The sequence below is a fragment of the Amyelois transitella genome, chromosome 7 (assembly GCF_032362555.1).
Source record: "Amyelois transitella isolate CPQ chromosome 7, ilAmyTran1.1, whole genome shotgun sequence".
Taxonomy (NCBI): Eukaryota; Metazoa; Arthropoda; class Insecta; order Lepidoptera; family Pyralidae; genus Amyelois; species Amyelois transitella.
Window position 1 is genome coordinate 3,073,542 of NC_083510.1, and position 23,652 is coordinate 3,097,193.

Genomic DNA, 23,652 nt, shown 5'->3' on the forward strand with positions numbered 1-23,652 from the left:
TTTACACATTGTTTTGAAAGAACACAGATTTATAATTTCAATAACAACATTAAATATCAATAAATACAATAAATATTACATTCTATGTAAGATACATTAATATATTGTTTAAATAAGCCGCTATTTTAATTTATTAAGTTGGTATTACTTTGACATTTTGCGTTTCGTTCGGAAATCGAAAAACTCTGTTCGAAATTCGAAACTTCTGTTCCGTTCTGTGATCTCTACGATAAAGTTCTCCGTGAAAATTATCGAGTACCTATTCATTTCAATTCATAGGTGATGGATCTGAAGTTGATCGAATCAATTTTGATATTGTACTCAAATTGTGCAAATTCAAACATAAAAAGGACCTCATTTTAATAAACATGTATGTTATTTAATAGAGATTTTAAAAATTGATGTTTACAACGGTTTTAAAAACATGTCTGTGGTTTTAACGTAATACTCAAAACTACGTAAAGCGCACAGTTCTTAAATGAACTAATCTCAGATTTATATTTGAATTGAAGATCTGTAAGTAGCGTATAGCAATAACCTTTTGTAATAATATTATACATACGTACAGATAGTCAGCTCACTTAACCTCCTTCTCTCTGTATCTCTCAGGTTGACCGCAAATAAAGAGAAAGAAAGAAGATAAGATAATAAGGTCAAGAGTATGTACCCGAAACCGACGAGCTTGCTTGAAGAGAGTTAGTATTAGTAATGTGGATGAAACGAAGGAAGTATGCAAGAATCGTGGCAAGTGGAAGTGGAAAGAGGCGTGCACCTGCATCACTGGACTTACGTACTTTGACTTTTAGGTATATTTGTTCATAATTTGGTTCTTGAAAATAATAGATGTCAACGTCACAATACATCAACAAAGCTTTCATTTCACTCATGTCATGAATGATGTGACATGATTTGACAAATTTATTTGTTCACCGCATCCCGTATCTCGGTTTTTATTGAATTGAGACTCATTTATTTTTATTTTCATAAAGCTAACAAAAGTAATTAGACTTAACGATGGCTATACCAGATTATAAGTTAAGTGCAATTTTAAATGGACACTCTATGGATGTTAGATGCGTTACAACTACCCAGGAAAATTGTATTTTGTCCGCGTCTCGAGATCGCACCGCTAAACTTTGGCATCCTGAAGGGTGAGAAAACAATGATTAGTATTTCTATCTCTGTTATGTGAATTGAAAGTGATAATAAATCATTGAGATTCTGGTATTTTTTCAGGGTAAAGGACTTCGCCAATGTAGTAACTTACAAGGGCCATAAGAATTTTGTATCATGCGTTTGTTGGATTCCCCCTTGTGAAGCCTATCATGAAGGCTTGGTTGTTACTGGCAGTAATGACAACACCATACTAGGATACAGTCTGCAGGATGCTATGATACAGATACATTTAGAAGGCCATGAGAATGCAGTGTGCAGTGTGGCAGCTGGAAGAGATTCTGGGGTGCTATTAAGGTAATGAAACATCTGCCAAAACTATTAATCAATTAAAAGAAATGCTCGTAATACTATGAGAAGTAGACAAAATCCTTATCCAAATAAATTCAGATATAACTTACAACTTATGTATTAATAGGGTTATTTTGAGGCTATACACAGGTTAAAATGCTTATGTCACAGTCTACAAAATTACGTTTGTGGATATTTTTTTGTGTATCTCACTGTTGGGCAATAGCCTCCTAACTTTTTTTAACACATCCTTTCCTCCTTCTAAGATAAGATTAAATGATAATTGAATTAATAATTTCAGTTCAAGCTGGGACAGTACAGCCAAAGTTTGGAATCTCAACAATCCAAACTCAGTACCGTTGACCATAAAGGGACACCAGGCAGCAGTGTGGGCCATTGTAGAACTCTGTAATGGTACTTATGCCACAGCCTCTGCTGATAAAACTATAAAGCTCTGGAAGAAAGATGGCAGTCTTATAAGTACACTTACCGGTAAGTAAGTAAATGCTTTATTGTTTAATAAAGGAGCACATCAAAAAATTTAAACAGTAGTACAGTACAAAGGCAGGCTTGTCCCTGAGTTTCTTTTTCACATTATTAACTTTTGTGAATATTATGTTTTTACTCTTTCATGCAAATTCTACTGTACCATTTACAATGAAATTTGGGATGTAGGTAGCTGAAGACCCAGAATAACAAATAGGCTTCTTTTTAACCCGGAGACATCCATGGGAAAGAGATGGACAGTTCCTATTATTTTTCAATTTTGGTGCCGACAACCACATGGTAACATTAATAAATTATGATGTAACTTTCACTAATATCTATCTCGTGAATAATTCATTTCTTTTGCATTAAATTTGACAAATGGAAATGTAAACAGCAATGCAGAAAATTTTATAATTGGGTTTCAGGTCACACAGACTGCGTGAGGGGTCTCGTGGTGGCTAGCCCGGAGACTTTCTTGAGCTGCTCCAATGATGCTTCCATCCGACTGTGGACTAATGCTGGACAGTGCCTTAATACTTATTACGGACATTCTAATTATATTTATGGGTAAGTTAAATATTCTAAACTCTTGGCATTTCCATCAATGGCCCAGAGATGATATGTGAGCCAAAAATAAGGTTTAAAAGCCCTGACATAATCTGGAGGTAGTTGTTAAAATCTGTGACACAGTTATACTATAACTTCTTTAGGTTATTCCAAGTGGTTTAATCAACTGGTTCTTGATACCAAATAAATATTCTTTTCTTTTTCAGTTTTAAATCATTGTATCATGAGTAACAATGTGAGAATTTTTTAAGTCTCTTCCAGCACTAGCATAATGCTAGATTTCGGGTCATTTCTTTTATTAAATCTCTTTTAATACAATCAACAACATATTTAAGGGCTATTGTGTTTAATAGTTTGAGTGTGTCTTGTTTTGTAAGATGTGTGGAATTAAATAGTTTTACATGGCAAAGAATAATGTCTTTAATATGTTGTGTCACAGTATCAGTATAAACCCAGCCCTCCAATCTGGATTCGCGACGTGCGGTGAAGACGGCAGCGTTAGATTGTGGTCTGCTGGAGACTGCATTGCGGATATCAGATTGCCGGTACATTCTGTGTGGTCGGTCACATGTTTGGATAATGGAGATGTTGTCACTGGTATGACCTTTAATCAATACCATAATCAAAATGATTGTTAATGAGATGAATTGTAGAAGTCCTGATCCATAGCCATCATAATGTATTGCATGGTATTTACACATTTTAAAATGACAATATAATTTAAACTTAAATACCCGCGACTTCGTCCGCGTAAATTTTGAATTTTTAAACTTATTTGCAAACTCATGCTTTGAGTTCATTCAAATGACGATAATTTTTTTTTTAGTGAACCGATTTTGATGAAACAAACATTAAATGTTTTTCTGAGTTAAAACAAAGCAATTGGTGAAAGTTTTAAGTAAATCGGTTCAGTACTTTCGGAGATAAGCGTGATCATACATACAGACAGACAGACAAAAAATTAAATAAAATCTCGTAACACAAGTCTCGAACTTACTTCGAGACTAACTAAATCTGTGTAATCTATCCCTTATATACATATTTATTTATTTACCTCAGGCTCCAGCGACGGTCTAGTGCGGGTGTTCACGGCGGACCCGGTGCGGTTCGCGGACGAGGCGGCGCTCAAGGTGTTCGAGGAAGATGTCGCCAAGATGCAGGCCGCTTCTCAACAGGAGATCGGAGGCTTCAAGCTGTCTGAGTATGTACTTTGATATTTTTGTTTAAATCATGGAAAGTATTGAAAATGATAATGAAATTCTATCAACTTTCAACTTCTTCTTCTTGTCCCTCCAGGCTTTAGTCCCAGTTGTATCTTCCCCACTCCGGAGAGGACCCCGGGGTATGCCTTTGACCATGGACGCTGGATTGGGCGGACCTTAGATTGGGAGTCAGGTTTTTACATGAAGCAACTCCCATCTTCCCTCCACAACCTATGCCAAACCTACCATATTAGCAACTTAATCCATATTGGATCAATCATGGTTACACATCCAATTGCCTAAATGTGCAGGTTTCATCACGAAGTATTCCTCACCATAAGAGCATCGAAAATCAGACAGCAGACTTATACTGACTGTAGGACATGAAAAAATAGGAACAATTGTAGTTATATGGATGTTTATAGGAAATAGTTATAATTTCTTGTCTTACTAAATATAAAATTGAAACCTGGAATTCCAGGATCCCCGGTCCCGAAGTCCTCCTCGAGCCGGGCAAGACAGACGGACAGACCAAAATGGTCAGGCGGGGCACCAACGTCAAGTGTTACTCTTGGAACGCCGCCAACAACACGTGGGACGAGATCGGTGACGTCATGGGAGCCAATCCCGCCAGCGAGGGGAAGACAATGTACCAGGGGAAGGTGAGGTATTATTTAACTGTTTAAAAAAGGTGAAAATTTATGATATATTGTTAGAATCAATGAAAGCTATCTGTTATTGTGTGTTGTTGTGGTGTTTTAGTAATGTTTAGTTAAAGTAGTGAATTTTTTTCTTAATTCTCTTACTTTGTGACAAGCAAACTCAAAGATCGATTTTGATGAAATTTTACAGTTACAGGCGCCCTTAATATTACACATATTTTTGAGAATTTCCGCGGGAACGAAGCCGCGGGATTGTAAGCAATAAAAATGCTGTACTTATATTCGTGTAGTTACAACTCTAGCTTCAAACCTCCAAAGAATATGAACGCTCTTTTACAATGTTGCTTTATTTTTGTTCTTTTTTCGAATATTCTCCATACGCTTTCAGGAATACGACTTCGTGTTCAGCGTGGACATCAAAGATGGCGCGCCGGCCATCAAACTGCCGTTCAACAAGAATGAAGACCCGTGGGTCGCCGCGCAAGCCTTCATACATAAGTGAGTATGTTGTTTGTTTTTTTATCATTAAACTTGCTTCGGGTTACGCTCTCATTGAAATTTACAGAAAATGTATGTCATGCGTATTTTACTATTATATTTTTTTTATTTTTATACCTATCTACATAGGATCGCTCCATATCTTTCTTTCCCATAGAGTAGTAGAAGTCGACTAAGAGAGGCTAATAAATCCACTTGTAGGTGATGATAGCCTAGCAACGTGTCACTATTTGAATCTCAATTCCATCATAAAGCTATACAGGTGAACATGGCCTTTGAGTCTTTTGAAGATTGTTGGCCCTGTCTATCCCGCAAGGGATATAGTGACTATATGTATGTATGTGTACCGATCTAGTAACCATGATAAAATATTAGCGTGTACCATTTGTTTTTCCCACAGTCTTACAAATCTGTGATTCTACTTTTAGGCGATGAGCTAACAACATGTCAAAAGCTGTAGTCAGACAGGTAAATGAGGCTTTTGGAGTCTAGTGACAATTGGTTTTGTCTTGCTTATACGTGATAAAGACGTGATATGTGCTTTGATGTGTGTATATTTCGTAAAATGGTTATATGTAGGTAATGTATTTTTTTATTTTATTTCAGACACGATCTACCTCAAGTATATTTGGAGCAAGTCGCCAATTTTATTATAACAAATGCAAAGTTGGATTCGTTGCCGCCACCTTCTAATAATGGGTAAGTTATTTTTTGTAAGTATTTTATACTCGAAAACTAAACTATTTAATAATTTGTAATGAAATTAAATGATTATTAATTAATAGTTTTCACGTAGTTTGGAAAATCATCTTAAGTGCTATTTGTTCTAAAGAATATTCATACTTACTTCTGGCAGTTTATTTTTTAAAGGTCACAATTGTTTTTTTTTTTATATGTATACATATACTACGATTTTATCTATTACGGAATAGACTGTACAACATTTCGCTAAATGGCCTAACAATAGAGATTATACACGTCACTAGTCCATCTTCCAAGAGAAGATTCCCAAGATACCTCGTGTACTAGCAACAAATTATCCTTACTCTCTGTAACCGGTTGCAGGTTCGCGGACCCGTTCACCGGCGAGTCGCGCTACGTGCCGGGGTCGACAGCGCCGCGCGCGGCCGGCCTGCCGCCGCCGTCGCGCGCCGACCCGTTCACGGGCGCCGCCGCCTACACCACGGCGGCGCACGGCGCGGACGCCGGGAGGCCGCTCATACCGCACGATGCATATATCAGGTATGGAAATTACTGTTACTCGTATCACTACATAGTATAAAACAAAGGCGCTATTTTAGTGTGTTTGTCTGTATGCTTAAATCTTTAAAATTACGCAACGGATTTTGATGCGGTTTTTTGTAACAGGTAGAGTGATTCAAGAGGAAGGTTTTTATGTATAATAACATTTATAATTTTGCACCCGTGCGAAGCCGGGGCGGGTCGCTAGTTAGTGATAATATAATCATATAGTAACACTACCCGTCCCTGCAAACGTTGTTTTGCGTTTTGTGGGTATGAAACGTAGACGTTGGCCGATTCTCAGACCTACTCAATATGCTCACAAAATTTCATGAGAATCGGTGAAACCGTTTTGGAGGAGTACGCTTTGAGCTTTGTAGGACAGCCTAATACAGCACGGAGGATTATATTAATAATAATGATAATGATGTGTGGCCCGAACTTGACATAATGCTTGTGCATTTTTGACATGGTGTTCACATAATTTGTACAGTGTGCACATATTTTATTTTATCTTTAACTTTATTTATTTGACGAAATATTCGTATTGAAATAACTAGTTCCCTTGTTCTTGTAGTGCCTTTGTACTAAATTTCTCTTTAGTTTAAGGTCTACTCTAATTTGTTTCCTTGATGTACATTAATTAATATATAAATAAATAAATACAAATAATAAACAAAGGTATGCTTTCCCACTTAATACACATGATTTATACATATGTATTAAACTTATTAATAAATAAATAAGTGTACGAAACACTAAGATAATTTTCCTGACGTTCGATGTACTCAAGTAGAGAATAGCTTTATTATTTATTTATTTTTACTTTTTTTTCAGATTCGACCAAGCAAATCTGAAAGCGATATACGAAAAGTTAAAAGAGTTTAACAGCAAAATAGGAGACGGACTGAGCGCAATGACTGATCAGCAACTAGAAAACATTGTCAAGTTAGGAGAATTAGTAAGTTGTTCCGTCTTCCATTTACTTTACTGTAAATAATAGTCACAATACTCATAACAATTGCTATTTATTTATTATTAAAAATATTATTGCCTTTTTTAATGTTCATTCGTTCGTTCGCCGATGGTTTTTTTTCTAAACTAATAATAGTACGACATTATTCATATTCAAAATTATGAGTTTGTTTACCTTCCTTTAAATTTTTTTTATTTGTTTTCCATTTCAGAATAGCACTTGTAATACAGAAACAATACTTCTGTTGAAGAAAATGTTAGAATGGCCAAAAGGTACGAATTTGTTTTATTTTAAAAATTATGAGTTTATTATATAATAATATCTTTGAATTTTTGAGTTCTATCTCAATTTCAAATCACAAGATGAACATAAGCACGATCTGTATGTACATGTTAATATCTATGGACAAATTATACAGATTGCTGAATTTAATTGAAGTAAGTTCCAGACTTGTGTTAACATTTTAATATCACTTAATAATTGTCATATCTTATGGTTACATATTCATTGGTTGAAGTCAAATAAATTACCTACCTAAAACTAAGTTCACTGTGCAGAAGTGCAGAAGAAGCGGTAACAAACTGCACTACAGCATTTTCTTCAATAACGTCAAAGTCCATGTTATGATATTTATCTTAACTATAGTGAACAATGAATAGTAAAAAGTTCTATTTTTTTATTTTCAGAAATATTATTTCCCGTGTTGGACGTCACTAGGCTAGCGGTTAGGAACAAAGAAGTCAATGCTCAAATATTCGACACCACATACGGCCCTACGTTTGTCAAATATCTTTTATCGTTATTGGCTCCAGGTAATTTCTGTTTCATTATTTTTTTTACCGCTATTAATACAAATCCTACCGAGTTCTTAGTCACAATGTCTAGTAAGTTACAGGTATAGGCAGTTAATTTTATTATTAAAAAATCTTTACTTATTACTTAAAATCTGTACGCCAAATTTCGTTTCAAGTCATAATAAAAAGCGAAACGGCGATAACTTTTCGCGCGATAAAAACGGCGTCGCTCATGCTATGCTAAGGGGGCTGGTAAGGTATTCAAACAATAAACCTAATATTATATTACTTCTATACTATATTCTTCTACTCTCTTCTAACCTCATATTATATTCTTGTACTCTTATTACAGACAATCTAGCACCCAACCAGATGTTGGCCATGAGGGTGTTGGTGAACGCGTTCTGCGACCTCCCCGGGGAGATGTTGGTGTTGGCTGCGAGGGAGTCCGTGCTTCACTCCCTGCTGTGTCTCACACAACTCAGCGCTAACGCTCAGGTCAATAATCTTCACTCACTATGATATTTAGGGTAATGAGCAGAGATCGGAATAGGTAGATTGAATTGAAACGTCAATGAACTGAAACGTATATATTAATATGGACATGCCTCCGTCCGGGATTTGTAAATTATTAAGATTTTTCCAAGTGGGATGAAGAATATATTAGTGGTAGCTGTTTTCCCCCGTCTTCGTTCACGTAAATTGTAGTCCTATGTTACCCGCGGACAATGTAGTTTACTGTAAGTGTAAGTACTGAAATGGAATCCCGGATAAGAGGCTTATTCATGTTATACTTTCTATGGTAATTCATGATGCAATTACATAAAATCAATCTACCTATTCAGATCTCTGGTAATAAGCGTCGGTATTCGAATGGGTAAGGTGCCCGGTTAAAATACGTTATGCGGATAAAAGCATATTCAATCCCACCTCGGCTATGTACCGACTATCGTCGAAGTTATGTACATTAGTTTCATTACTAACCGATGCTCTTAGGGTGAGAGAAAACATCGTGAGGAAACCTGCACATTTACAACCTGAACCTTACTAACCTGACATACGGTCCAATATGGGTTAAGGTTACCCTGCAAAGGTTGCGGAGGATATAGGAGACGCTTCGTTTAAAAACCTGATGTACTCAATCCAGGATCGTGGTCAAAGGCGCATCCTGGACGCCCCTTCAGAGAGATGGAGATGTGACCTAGCGAGATTACCGCTAGGAGACAATATATGTTGTAGAAATGCCTGAGGCAATTATTTGATTGTTGTAGGATTATTAGGTAGACATAAAAGGAGCGTGGGTTTGTCTTCTCCACGTTTATTCAATTTCTATTACATCCGAAATGCATAGCATAAAAACAGAACAAACCAATCGGTAAATTTACATAATAGCGCCATCTAGCGCAAATCGGTGTAACTACAACGCGGTAAATACACACAAAGTTGCATGTCGCTAATAAGTTTTGAGAAATAAATGGCGCTTGTTGATATAGAATATGTGATTCACATATTTATTTATTGATTTTAATATTCTGCTTTACAGATAGCGGCGACATCTCTCCTGCTGAACCTGTCAGTGGCGCTCGCGCAGCAGGCGGACAGTGTGGACGCGGCCGACTGTCTGGTGCAGCTGCTGGCCAGGATACAGGACAACGAGGCTTACTTCCGGTAGGTTATATCTCTTGCGGGGCAGGCAGAGCCATCAGCCCGCCGAAAAGACCTATCAGCTGCTTTGCGTGATGATAGAATTGAGATTTATATAGTGTGACATGTTGCTAGACCGTCGCCTGAAAGAAGAATTCGGAAGTTTATAAGCCTATCCCTTAGTTGCCTTTTACGACTATCCGTGGGAAATAGATGTAGTGGTCCTATTATTTTCTATTGGTGCTGGGAACCACACGGCATTTCTTTCTGTAGTAAAATCTTTTTTTTTTGTTTTACAGAGGTCTAGTCGGTCTGGGCACGTTACTAGCAGAGTCCCCGGACAGAATTCAAATACAGAGTAAGATAGTGAGCAACACTCAACTCCACAACAGACTGAAAAGAGATAGCGGCTCGTCGGCCACGGACGCCAATCTCAAGAAAATAGCCACTTGTTCCGCGCAAATATTAGCATTGTTATGAATGTAGGTTAGTTTTTAGTCGGCTGGGGAACTGAAATAAAATATTATACATGTAATTCATTTTTTAAAGGTACTGAAATAAAGGTAAAGTTATTGTTTAATTAAAATATAAAAATTATGGTTACAAGTAATTTATCATGACATCTTTTATTTCATTTAGCTTTAAATCAATTTTTAAATGTATTTTTCATCAAAAAGATTGTTTACCATTATTTCAGTACCAAGAGAATTTTACTATACTTAAAAATCACGCCTCTTTTTCCGAGGGGTAAGCTGAGACTGTTTTGCCACTTGCCACGATTTCTAAATTCTTTTGTTTCATCCACATTCATCAATCTTTTCATGCAAGTTAGTCGGTGTACGAAAATGTGTTTTAAGAAAAATTTTACTATTGGTAAATGCTGCTTGGCGACAGATTCCATTAATCCTCCAAAAGTGTCTCTCCAAAGTTATGGTCTCTTACTACACCCAGCACAGCATATCATATCTTTCCCATGGATGTCGTAAAAGGCGGCTAAGGGATAGGCTTATAAACTTTGGATTCCTCTTGTAGGCGATGGGCTAGCAATCTGTCACTTGAAATGGCATGCCATACAATATACACGTTCAATTGCAACGCCTAACAGTCTTTTAGTAGTTATATTCTCTTTTATATTTTCGAGATTGTTTGCCCTGTCTACCCCGCGAGGGATATTGGTAATTCATTTTTTAGAATCTAGACCTCGTGCAAATCAGATAAAATGTAGACTTTGTGTCAGAAAACCGTATTTCTTTTATAGGAACTGCACGAAATATAGAAACATCTGAGGTTATGTAAGTGGTCACCATCTCATCACTACAACAATAAATACTTATCTAAAAAGTATTTCATCATTGCGGTATAACTTTTTTTTACCGATATTTATTTTCAGTTCTGAATATCTTGAACTTGTTAATTTTTGTCTATTGCATTCGATTGACGCTTACTTATCTGTGGACTGTTGAGCGTAGCATCTTTTATTTTGATTGTATATAATTAATGACCGAATACTCAATTTTAACTAAAATGCAATGCATTTTATGGCCTTATAAAGGCGAATGAAATTTGGTAACTGTCGAATACAATGAAGACTGGATTGGATTCCACAGATTAATATAAAGAAAATGCTTTTTGTAATAAAAATAATTTAATATAATGTAATATGTTACATGAATAATACATATTTTACAATTGCTTGCTACCAATGATTAAACATTGTCAACGATTTAATAGCAACAATAAATTGTAATATTTAAAAGATCTATGTTTATTTTCTTATCACATTTTTCTCAGAAGCATTCGTCGTTATTGTCAATGGCGCTAACAATCCAGTGGTTTTTTTTTATTATTTTTGAACTTATAATTTTCTTAAATAGCAAAATTACAGGATAATGATGTTAGAATAAGACGCATTTGTCTAATTTAAACAATCTGAAACTTTTGTTTTAAAAAAGTAATTGTTAGTGCCATGGCCAAAATTTTGTGACAAATATTTTAAACCTACATCTTCCACCCACTTCATTCCTGCTCATGGTAAAAAAAAACTCGTCTATATTATACTATAACTAAATTTAACATTTGGAATATAAAAACATTATGATATAAAACAGATTAGTGCATTAGAGGATTTTTTACAGCTGCTTACAATACAGTATTTTTGAGAATTATTACCAGTGGCCCGAATGACATAATATGTCAAAAAAGTTCAATTTAAGCATTTTCCAAGATTAAGTGCAACACGTCTTCTAAGTATAAAATATTTTTATACTTAGAAGACGTGTTGCTCGATTTTGCACTTCTCGTGCGAAAAGCCAGTTACACATTGCATAAATTTAATATTTTAAATTCGTATATAGGTTTTCTACGAAATTAATACTACCTATATCATTTGCAAGGAGATATACAAGGAAAAGTAAAACCTTATTCTGTAAAGATGCTGACTCATCGCTAAATATTTATAAACAAATAATTTCTGTATCGATCGAACAGTAATCACTTAATTAACATTATTCTATATTTTATTTTAAACATAATTATATCGGTATAGAAATTAACTTACAATATTATCAGATATATTTAATAACTTTTTTTAAAATCCTAATACCATTCAAACGTCACGATAATCAAATATCGAACAATTTTAATTACGTCTTCTTCTTCAACTCCTCAAACCGGCGGTTCAGATCTTCGAAGTCGATCTCGTCCGGGGCACTGGACGTGTTGTCGTCGTTGCTGTGAGGCACGGAAGGCAGCAGCAGGTCGGACGGCACGGACGGCAGCTCGGGCAGCTCCGGGAACGGGTCCGGGCCGCGCGGGGGCGCCGCCGGCCGCGCGCGGGGCTGCGGCTGCGGCGGCGGGGGGTCCCGCGGCTGCAACATGATAGTGCATGTTATAGATCACAATATTGACTGTTGATAAAACAATAATTCAGTATAGGCGATTATAAGTGGCCACGAAATTATACACTTGTTCAAATATGCCAAACCTCTGAGATTGTTTAAATGTAAGATTTGTTCTCACACCAATTGCTATGCAAAAGCCATGTCTACTCTCTTATCAAAGCGTTTACGCATTGCATTATCACGACACAGTTTAGCGTTTGATTGCCTGCCAGACTACGGTCTATTTATTTATTTTTTACCAGTACTAATTATAAAGTTTTTTGTAGCAAGATGTTTTCCTATGCTATTTTTTCAAAAATCAATAGCTATAAAAGGTATGAACTAAGAAAGCAATAAATATTAAAAATTAAATAAAGTTAAATAAAGTGAATGAAATGACTTGCCGTATTTATCTACAGGTGTGTTTGTTCTATGAAATGTGCAACAACTGCTAAAAAAATGACAAATTAATTTCAAATTGTAAGCTATTCCGAATCTTACTAAACTATTAACAATTAAACAACATTATAAGAACTAACAAACTACTATCAAAATACCTAATCATGTCATATTAGTTTCCAAGGAGGTTTGGGTTAAGCATATATGACAATAAATCAGTTTTTTTTTAATGTTTTAGGTGCCTTTTTTTATTTTACAAGAAGCTTTTCAGTCAGTTATTATCCTTTTGTGATACAAATGTTTTTGAATGGACGAACCGACAAAATAGACAAGAATTATTTTTACAATAAATAACAAATATTTAAACAAGCCACAGACAAAAAAAAGTTAGGTATTCAACACGCACATTCAGGATTAGTCAGTTGTGAAAAAGAAAAAGAAATAAAATTAGATTTACCAAATCATGATTTATGCTGTCATATGCAGGTGGCAGGTTATTCATTTCATCCTGCAAATGAAAGGGTACTTTGCATCACAAAATAAAGGAGCCAGCAAGATCATTTAAAAAAATTGCATGCTTAGTATAATTCTTCATAATAATTTATCTGCTGAAATTAGTTGCTTAAAGGCGCGTTCCCAATATCGTAACTGAGATGACCTTTATTCTTTCTATATTAGAACAAATAAAAAATTAAAATATAATAGCTTGTCTTGATTGTATAATTGAATAAATACTCAGACTCACTCACATCATTACATCATTAGGAATGCAGTCGTAACTCGGGAAAAAAATATACAGTGCAAACTGCTACTAACGTTCTACGTTACACGTGAACGTTATTTTAGCTGCTACTAAAATAACGTTTCTTATTTTTTTATGATACAGCCAAATAAAATACTATACAACTATCAACTTAAGCAATTTACGAACTTGAAATAATTTTCCATGCAATAACTAGCTAAAGTAAATTTCTTTAGATACTGAAATAAAAGTGAACAATAAAAAATAACAAAAATAGAAAAAAAAATATTCAGGTGAATTTATTTTTACAATCGTTAACGTGTTGAAGCCTACTCTTAAGTAATAATATACTCGGTACTCGGACCAGTAGACTCTGTTTAAACAATTTTAAAATATTGTTGAAAAAAAAAGACATTTGTAAAATAATAGGAAATATCATTATGACATCTGCTATTTCATTCTGTTTCTTTTCTTAGTATGATTATTATATGTATATTAGCTATAAATTAATTTTAAATTATATTTCTCACAAAAAAAGACATTTTGTTAACCTTCATTTTATTATCTAAAGAAATGGACTGTATATCTATACATTGTCTATTACTATTACATTGTGAAAAAGCTTAGGTTAAGCTTACGCTAAAGTTACCTGTAAGAAGCTATTGCTCAAGTTCTTGGAGTCTACGCCCGGGGGGACGCCGTAGGGCGCGGGCGCGCCGCTGGGGCCCGTGCCCGGCGGCGGGCTCGCGATGAACCCGCCCGCGGACCCGTGAGACGGTTTCTGGTACAATTATTGTTTTGTATATTTTAAAATCTAGCTACTATGGAATAAAAGACAAATGCCGATGTTAAAATTATAACAAAACAGCATATTGATAATTTGTAAAAAATCAAATAAACTTCTGGATTATTAATCTAATTGTAATGATGGATTAGAACTTTAGTATCATGTGCAAAATTATATCAAGCAAGTAGAAAATTTTTATGAACAAACTTTGGTTGCTAGTTACTGTTTCATGTATGCTAAACATTCACACTTTATACAATGCAACATATGATCCAAAGTAAGAGCAGAGAGGTTTTTATATAGGTTTGCAAAGTTAAGACAGGAGTCACTTCATGTAAAAGTCAGATAAATGACACAGTTGCGACTGACGTCTGAAAGGATGATGACTCATATTCTACAATAAGAATCGGTAATATCTTCTGAGACTTACAGTAGGATAGCTGAATGGCGTGCCCGGCGGCGGGAAGTTAGGCAGGTTTGGCAGCGGCGGCGGGTGCGGGAAGCCGATGAAACCGGGTGGTTGTGGAGCGCCGATGTCAATCAGCATGGCGTCACGACCTAGTTGGATGGGAATTATTTTTTTTATTATCGTCTTATTATCATATAAGCTACCACCAATCACATGTGCTTATAGCCAAAAAGGCTAATTGCAGGATTAACCTTTTAACCGCGCGAGTCGCATATATGCGACAAATATTGCCGTGCCCCTACCGCCCGTGTCGTATTTCTGCGACAGAGAATATCCATGATTTTTTCGTTCTATTATCGTCCTATTAACTTCGTGGTATAACTAAAACTATTATTGAATAGAGCTATTTATTACAACAATTACTTAAAATTATGTTTCATAGCTCTAAGCATTGAAAAAACTTAAACAAAAATAAGTAATTGGCAGCTCGGACTTTTCTTCGGTGTCTATCGCGCGTGTCGCATAAATATGACCATAGGGATGGGATACAATGCAATGCGCATTTTAAAAACAAAATAACAAACAGTTAAATAATCAGGTATAATGCATCATTCAGCATGAAATAAACAGTGTCATACGAAATAAAGTTAAATTTAACATATTATTTTATGTGTTTTTTGTAATTTACTTATCAGTGACAAGTTGTAACTTGATCAAAATACGATTTGCGACAATAACAAGTATAACTTTAAACATAAGAATTATTAAAACGGTCGCTCCATTCGCTCTCACAAAGAATTAGTCAAAATAAGTTAGATTTCGGAAATTTTACTAATTTTCACTTAGAGATAAGCTTTCACCTTAAAGATGAATGATTGTGATACAAGAAGGCTGATTTTAAATAAAAACATCGATACAACGATTACTCCTCCTTATTTATTGTAGGTATTATTTTATCGATTTGTAGCGGCGCGCTAGGGGCACGACAATTGATATTTAGCCAAGCGCTTAAAAGGTTAATTGAGAAAAAAAAATTGTTAAATTGCTTTTATATTTTGGGATGTAACTGTGAGTAAAGCCATGAGGAAGAAGAATTGGACATGGGATACAAAAAAAAAGCAATAATAAAGATTTGTATAAGTGCATAGGCTTAATTATTTTCTTTTATCAAATTATGAAAGAGACCATGAAGTGAGCATATCTTCTTTTCTCACATCAAATTATGAAAGAAACCTTGAAGTGAGCATATCTTCTTTTCTCACACAAGTACTGTGTGTTACTTTCTTAACAAAAATAGATAGGAAGCAATATTTACTGCAGTCTTGTTAGACGCCTTCACACGGCAATCAATTTCTAAACACAAATCAGGAGAAAATTAAATAAATAATAAGTATTAACAACAAAATTACCTTCTTCCTCCCTCATCACCTGTTCATCAGGCACATATTCCACATTGTAGTTGTTTGCTATCTCAATAAGATACTTCTCAATAAGTATCTTTGGTGGACTTTGTACAGACATCTTGTGTTTCAGTTTTTCACTTATTGTATTGACATTTTCATTCCTGCATGCGTCCGCATAAATCTTCCCGTACTTTGCAGTAAAAAGGTCTGATATCACTTTGAGTTCCTGAAACATAAAAAGATTTTTATTTTTTTTTTAAATCAAATCAAAAGGGATCAAAGTTACTCATTTAACACATGAAAATGTATAATCTGTGAAATTTATAGCTTTATTTTAGGCACAGAGAGACATACATTTTAAAGTCTATCTTTTTCACATCTATATTAAAGATATTGTTCCATTCTGCTGTCAGTCAGTATGGTCATTCAGGTGCATATTGTCAATCAAATAAATAGAATTAACTACCTGCACATCAGTATGCATTCTCGGCGCAACCCAAATGAGACTGGAAATGGCTTCTGCGAGGCCCTCGTCCAGCTCCTTCATCTGCGTGACCATGCCAAACCTCGCCAGCACCAGGTCGCAGTACATCTCAACTATTTCCATTGCCTCCACCATGTAGTCCTCTCTGAAATTTTGTTTGGAGTTTAACTTGTTTAAATGCCTTTGTAATGCCTTTTTTTTCTCCGAAGGGGAGATCCTTTTTACGGACTGCATCCTGGGTCTTTCAGGTCCGGGAGAGTGTGGGACTCCTGGCGTCTAACGTGCCAGCCTACCCACTTAAACTCCTCCGGTGCGCCCTTTTCACCATATTGAGGATATCATGGGTTCGCATGGCATGTCATGGTAATTCCTGCATACATGAGAGTGTTGGTGGTTGAATTGGTGCCCAGTATAATTTTGTGATACGCTGATTTGTATGTACATTAGTTTCAATACTAACCAATGTTGTTATGGTTGACTCTCTGACACTCTAATAGAACAGGACCACTCCATCTCTTTTCCATGAATGTCGTAAAAAGCGACTAAGGGATAAGGTAATAAACTTGGGATTCTTCTTTTAGGTGATGGGCTAGCAACCTGTCGCTCTTTGAGTCTCAATTCCATCATTGGGCCATACAGCTGAACATGGCTCATCAGTCTTTTTAAGACTGTTGGCTTTGTCGACCCCATAATATTATAGACATCATTACATGCATTTATGTATCATGAACAAATCTGCACAACTGGCTATGTAACCATGATCAATCCAATACAGGTTAGGTTTACCTGCCAAGGTTGTGGTTGTGGAGGTCTGATGGGAGTTTTCAAATTCAAATTTTTTACTCATTATTGTAGGACACTTCATATCACTTAATAATTGTCTATCTTTTGGTTTTACAACATTGGTTGACATCAAATAAATTACTTAAAACTAAATTTACTGCGGCTTCCAAAGGTAAATTCAGGTAATTATCAGTCTTATGAGTGGTTCTTCCGTTTCGTCCTAATCGCCATTCCAGGTCAAAAGTCGTTATGAATATTGTAATTAACCATATTTTTTTTATTGAATAAGGTAGGACGTACTTTTATCTTAAATATCCATCATATATATCAGGTTTAAACCTCATAACAAAAAAAATTTTAGAACAAAAACATGTATTTTTTTCATTCCTCTCCTTGTTCAAATGGACCCTCAGAACGTTGTGACACACTTTTGTTGACTTTCCTAGGAGAAAAGTACATATTTTTTTTTCTTATATACAAATGTATTCACTGACTATTATAAACCTGCAATACAGTATTTTTTATAAGTGTTTAATATGGAAAGAATTGTCTTCAAAGTTTTGTCAACCCAAAAACTACATTGCCTTCCACAAAAATATATATACATTAAAATTTTTATGCACGTACAATACTATCTATTTCTTGCCAAACAAAAGACGCTCCCGCGCACCTCAGGCCGTCGATACAAGTCGTCAAGAGAGGTCGCACGCTGCCCGGACAAAATATTTTTAGGATTTAATTTCTGAAAACAGCGTTTGTCACGAGTAAGTAAACATTACTTTCCGTAGATTTTGTATGTGAGTGTAGACGTAAAAAAATAATTTTAACTTTTGGTAGTTAGCATACTGTAGGGTCTAGTTATCAATTAATTATGAATATCTAGCCTTTATTAATTCATGAGTAAATTCAGGAAATCTGCTCAAACTTCATTTCTTTCCGTATAATTCCCTTCCGTTCCCTCCAATTTTTTAAAGGAGGGTAATGAATCACTTTGGATTGTAATGATTTTTTTTAAATGTAAAATTAATATGTACCTACCTATGTCTCTTTGTTAATTTTTTCCTATTACCTATTTTGATTATATCGAATTATAACTTGTGTAAGTATATGTCAGTATTATTGAAGTAACTTAAAATTAAATCTGTACATTTTGTAACCTACCTAAGTACTTAGGTAGGCTTCGAAAGAAGACAGACAGCTGTCTGTTCGCAATAAACTGAAAAACTACTGAATGAACGGAATAGGTAGGTACCTAATTAATAAAGAAGGTTTCGTGAAATATTCGGTTATTTTGCTTAGTTTTGTTTTTTAGATACATCTGCAATAATGTCGAAGCCGAAGAAACTGGCAACCAAAAAAAAAATAGCTAAAGACAGATTGCGAAAGAAGGTAAAATACGCAGAAATCAAGGCGGATCCTGAAAAATACAAATTAGAGAAGGAGAAACAAAAGAGGAAATTCCTTGTAAAAAAAGAAAAGAAACAAGTCCTAAGTATAACAGAGATGACGGCACGACAAAGGAGCAAAGGCGAAGATGGCGAAAAAACTCCAAAAAATATTTAAATAAGGTGAAAGAGCAGAAAATATTGCAAATAATTATAATAGACAACTCTCCGCCCAGTAATAAAACTGAGGAATTTATAAACATCCAGAACCTACAATACGCGACCCTCTTATGTTACAAGAAGAATCCACATCAAGCCAAAGTACATCGAAGTCACATTTAGTGCATCAAAAAACTAGTATTTCAAGCGCAATGAGAAAATTGCGATACATATCTAAAAAAGCAATAACAATCTTACAGAATGAATTTGATAAACTAAAAAAATGAGAAAGCGCTTTTAAGAAGACATTTATTTATAGAGCAGATGTTAAAAAAGATAAGATTCAAGAAAAGAAAGTAGATGAAGTCATAAAAAACATAAATAATGAGAAGGTACAAGAAGTGATAAAGAAGCTTTTGTTGAATGAAACAGTTTGTCGAGGAGTATCAGAAAAACACAAAAGCCTTCCGAAAAAAGAGGAAAGAGGAGCTTTTACGGGATATAATTGATAATTCGAGGCTCAAAAAGTATGGGATATTGTCAAATATTACTTTTGCTATGAGAAATTAACTGAAAAAAAAAAATTCGAGATAATAAAACTGCGAAACTAAAACAAAGTGTTGAAAATTTTCTACAAGAAGATGAAAACAGTCAAATGGCGCCAGGAAAAAACGAATTTATTAAAAAAGGTGCATTAAAAAAACAAAAAAGATATTTAACCGATAATATGAAAAATTTACATGCGAAGTTTTGTAAGAAATGGGGCCATATACATTACTCAGTATTCTGCAAATATAGACCATTCTGGATAATTCAACCTTCATCAAAAAGAGACACGTGCCAATGCAAGCTGCACTCTAACATTGAACTTATTATTAAATTTTTAAAGAAAGCTAATATAATCACAGAAAATTCTTTAGAGGTTTTGAACAATTTATGTTGTAGTGTGTACCTACGAAAGAAATTGTTTAGAGAGAAAGTGCAAAATCTGCAAAAATAAAGTCACGACTTACCAGGAATTTGACAATCGGAAAACTATTATTTATCATGAATGGATTTTTGAGAAGCAAGACTACGTAGGAAAAGATGAAAAAAAAAAACAAGAGAGTTACATTAAAAAAGAAAAAGGAAGATTTACCACCTAATGTCATTATTAAGTTCGAAACTCTACTGGCAGTTTTCTTCAAGCGGGTTTTAAATATAACAATGCAATATTCCGCTATTAAGAATCTGCAACGTGATTTATCTCCTAGTGAAGTCATATGCCATATAGACTTCATATAAAGAAGAAATACAAAGTTTTCATTTCGGTGGAAGCCGCCAACAAATCTCTTTGCATACAGGAGTATTATATTTTTATGATCAGGAAACCAAAGTACCTAGTAATTCATAAATCTTTTTGTACAATAAGCGAAAATATAATGCACGATGCTTCTGCTATATGGGCACACTTACAACCAGTTTTGAACATGGCCCAAGAGTTAGTCCCAATTATATCGGTAAAATTTTAAATAGAATGCAAAGTTTTCTAGAGTATAAAATATTTTTTTAAGGAGAGGTCAGGGCAAGTCTAAGAATTTTGGATGGCTGCTAATTAGCGATGATGAATCAAACAAAATGATGAATTAGCGATGATGAATACCCGCATCACAAATTTTGCAACGTTTGAATGAGCCGGAAGAATTTAGAAGAGGGCAATTTGTGTTTAAAAATTTACTAAATATTAATTTTAAATAAGTAAAAATGACTGATTGTAACTTTGATTAGGCTGATTACTAATTTAATTCTTGAGAGTTCCTACTTATTGTTTATAATGTTAACTAATCCGTTACATTTTATTAACATTTTTAATGTATGGGAATGAAAGTTGGGTATGGCAAAAGTAGCACGAAAGCAGAATAAATGCAGTGGAAATGAGAGCGTTAAGGAGTATGATGGGTGGAAATTGAGTGACCGGATAAGGAACAGCGTGATAAAGCAATGTTGTGATGTGAAAGAAGATGTAGTTACAGGAATAGAAAAGGGAATGTTAAGATGATTTGGTCATGAGGAGAGAGAGAGATCATTCTGATTATTCATTACTTTCCATACGAAATCATTACACTCCCTTCATATTTAATTTTATTTCATTACCTTCCAAATTCAATCATTAACTTTCGTCCTTATTTCATTACCTTCCGTGGGTTCATTACATTCCAGCTATTTTCTTGACAATGAAAGCTTTTTCATGAAGGCCTTTACTGATAATCTATACTTGAAAGGTACCCGAATGATTATATGTAACTGTTTTTAAAAATCGATTAAAAAAAAAACTTTCTTCAAAATCGTTGAGATTTGAACGAAACGGAAGAATCACTCTTATAATAAGCCTTCTCACAAGTTGTTTCGTGTAAGAACCTGAATAGCATTAGGATTAAGATGCAGGATGGTCAAATACTTTTACTAGGTCAGTGCACCGGACTTTGATCAGTATTTCATATAATTTATCATCAATCATAATCAAGAAAGTGGCGCGTACTCTCTTGTATACTGTAATGAAGTACAGTGGTATGTGTTTGTTTACGACATTGCTCAATTTCCTACTCATTTTAAAGAGACTGGAACGCCATTGTCAACACTGTCTTTTAGTTTAAAACTATCCAACGGGATAAAAACTCACCTAATTATGTGTTCCACGCGAATCTTTGCCCGTTCACTTTTACCAGCAGCAATATATTCGGCAATTTCCTTCCTTGCTTTTTGAGCCAATTCTGTTTTCTTCTTCTCTAACAACTTGAGACGGTTTATGGATAACCTCAGATGAGTCTTGAGTTTGGTATAATTAGGATTTGTGGAAAACATTTTGATTTTTCTTAATTTCTACAAATGATTGTAAGAATTAAAGATTTTCTCATAGAAAAAGATTTTTGTTTTGAGTGTGAATCAAATCAAAAGGATGATTCATTCAATGAAAACCCCACTGCCCCGCCAAACTGTCAATGTCACACAATATGACATTGATGAATAAACTAAATTCCTTTTCATTTTTGGTCTTTCATCATTGATCATATGACATATTCTCCTACTACTTAATAAAATCAAAGACCCGAAGTCGTCGCTAGGTATATAATGTCTCCTTAGAAACCTGAAGGAAAAACCAATTCATCTCTTTCTCGTAGATATCGTAAAAGGCAACTAAAGGAATAAGCTGCGATATTTTATGTTTTAATATATTCATTCCGTCCTTCGTCGTACCAACACGTCGTCTACACTAATTACCCTTATGTTTGGGATCAAGAGTTGGGTATGGCAAAAACAAAATTATTGAGTGAACGTAGTTGAAATGAGAGCTTTAAGAAGTAGGTATGTTTGTTGTTAGTTTAAAAGATCGAATTAGAAATATCGATGTAAGAGAAATGTTGAAAGAGGATGTTGTGACCAAAATTGAGAAGAATGTGTTGTGTGTGAATGGTTTGGACATGACGAGAGAATGGATGAGGACAGACTGACGAAAGGAATTTATAAGGCAGAGCTGACTGTAAAAGTAGGACAAGGCCGGACAACGGCCTCTTCGAACTTTCAAGGACCAAATTTCGAATGTATTAAAAAAGGAAGATGTTAGGAGTAGGTACTCGTAATCGTCGAATATGCATGAAAAGAGTTATGAGTGTGGAGGAAGCGGGAGAGGTCTGTAAGGATCCTATACTCTATTCGTCGAAACAAGTTAGTAGCGCGCTTTCTCTATCACTCAACACCATACAAACGACAAAGACAAAACATCATGTTCAAGGTCAGTGGGCCGAAACGAAATCTCAGAAAAGTAAGCGCGCGGGCACATTGCGCTTCTTCGAGCTCGCTTAGCGTTTGTCCGCGGTTATGTCTGTCATATTATTACTGATAAATTAAATATTGTTACCGAATGATGATATGCGTGTGACACGCTATATACATTCTTAATACATTGAATTTACGTAATTGTACAGGTTGTTCATGTCTTATAGAAAAATAAACAATTGTCATTCAAACTAGTCTTTAATATCACAAGAATTTATACAACATTATTATATATATGTATACATTTAAACTTACTCACTATCCGCCGTATCACTGCTACTACTATTTCCTACATTTATTACTAATTGTTCTACCATAATTTCTACGTTTTTGTCCATTTTATTCATGTTGGGCTCTACTATATCTCTCACATGTTTAATACAATTTTTCCATTTGAGAGAGTCAATTTTTTCAATCGCGTTTTTTAACACAATTTTCAATTCTGCCATTTTAAACGTTTTCATATTTGAAGCTACATTTCCTTTGATTTGAGCCCAAATTAGCTCTATCGGATTTAATTCGCAGTGATACGGCGGAAGACGTAGAACAGTTTTGTTTTGGGCTTTTGCCATTTCATCCACCACTCGGGCGTCGTATCTATTTCTATGGTTTTTTACAATATTTAATAATTCTCGTTTTAACATATCGTCTTCAAACCTAATATTTTTTTCTTTTAATGAAAATATAGATCGGTGAGCACGTCAGCACAGTACGGATTGCACAAGCAGACTAAAAAGTACTCGTATTGTGTACACTGCCTTAGCGCTTATCACTGACCAATTACTGACGAGGAATTGTGGGAGAGAGACGGTGCTCTACTAACTTGTTTCGACGAATAGAGTATAGCAAGTGGAAATGTATGTATGTATGT

General features: G+C 34.9%; 2 protein-coding genes across 3 annotated transcripts; one reads left to right on the top strand and one right to left on the bottom strand.

The window, feature by feature from the left end:
• Positions 1-901: 901 nt before the first annotated feature.
• On the top strand, positions 902-11,651 carry LOC106140347 (phospholipase A-2-activating protein). The gene is made up of 16 exons (XM_013341928.2): positions 902-1,151; positions 1,237-1,470; positions 1,766-1,956; positions 2,379-2,520; positions 2,960-3,117; positions 3,580-3,721; positions 4,204-4,384; positions 4,773-4,882; positions 5,489-5,581; positions 5,948-6,124; positions 6,962-7,085; positions 7,312-7,372; positions 7,787-7,912; positions 8,247-8,392; positions 9,438-9,562; positions 9,838-11,651. The coding sequence occupies exons 1-16, from the start codon at positions 1,015-1,017 to the stop codon at positions 10,016-10,018; spliced, it is 2,328 nt and encodes a 775-aa protein (XP_013197382.1). The 5' UTR covers positions 902-1,014; the 3' UTR covers positions 10,019-11,651.
• On the bottom strand, positions 11,320-21,927 carry LOC106139428 (IST1 homolog). Of its 2 annotated transcripts, XM_060945082.1 has the most exons (7): positions 21,628-21,927; positions 16,624-16,786; positions 16,164-16,383; positions 14,776-14,903; positions 14,208-14,339; positions 13,274-13,324; positions 11,320-12,405 (listed from the first exon to the last, which is right to left on the bottom strand). In XM_060945082.1, exons 1-7 carry the CDS (start codon positions 21,807-21,809, stop codon positions 12,181-12,183), a joined length of 1,101 nt encoding a protein of 366 aa, XP_060801065.1. In that variant the 5' UTR covers positions 21,810-21,927; the 3' UTR covers positions 11,320-12,180. The 2 variants fall into 2 exon arrangements, with proteins under 2 accessions (XP_060801065.1, XP_060801066.1); XM_060945083.1 differs by lacking the exon at positions 13,274-13,324.
• Positions 21,928-23,652: the final 1,725 nt, after the last annotated feature.

What these genes read in the sequence shown, in the direction of transcription:
- LOC106139428 (XM_060945082.1), bottom strand. Translation starts at nt 21,809, where the DNA reads ATGTTTTCCACAAATCCTAATTATACCAAACTCAAGACTCATCTGAGG. An exon ending in GAATGCATACTGATGTGCAG is followed by an intron (nt 16,384 to 16,623) that starts GTAGTTAATTCT and finishes TTTATGTTTCAG; the next exon opens with GAACTCAAAGTGATATCAGA. An exon ending in ACAGCATAAATCATGATTTG is followed by an intron (nt 12,406 to 13,273) that starts GTAAATCTAATT and finishes ATCATGTTGCAG; the next exon opens with CCGCGGGACCCCCCGCCGCC.
- LOC106140347 (XM_013341928.2), top strand. Translation starts at nt 1,015, where the DNA reads ATGGCTATACCAGATTATAAGTTAAGTGCAATTTTAAATGGACACTCT. An exon ending in TAATGGAGATGTTGTCACTG is followed by an intron (nt 3,118 to 3,579) that starts GTATGACCTTTA and finishes TATTTACCTCAG; the next exon opens with GCTCCAGCGACGGTCTAGTG. An exon ending in CCGCCACCTTCTAATAATGG is followed by an intron (nt 5,582 to 5,947) that starts GTAAGTTATTTT and finishes AACCGGTTGCAG; the next exon opens with GTTCGCGGACCCGTTCACCG.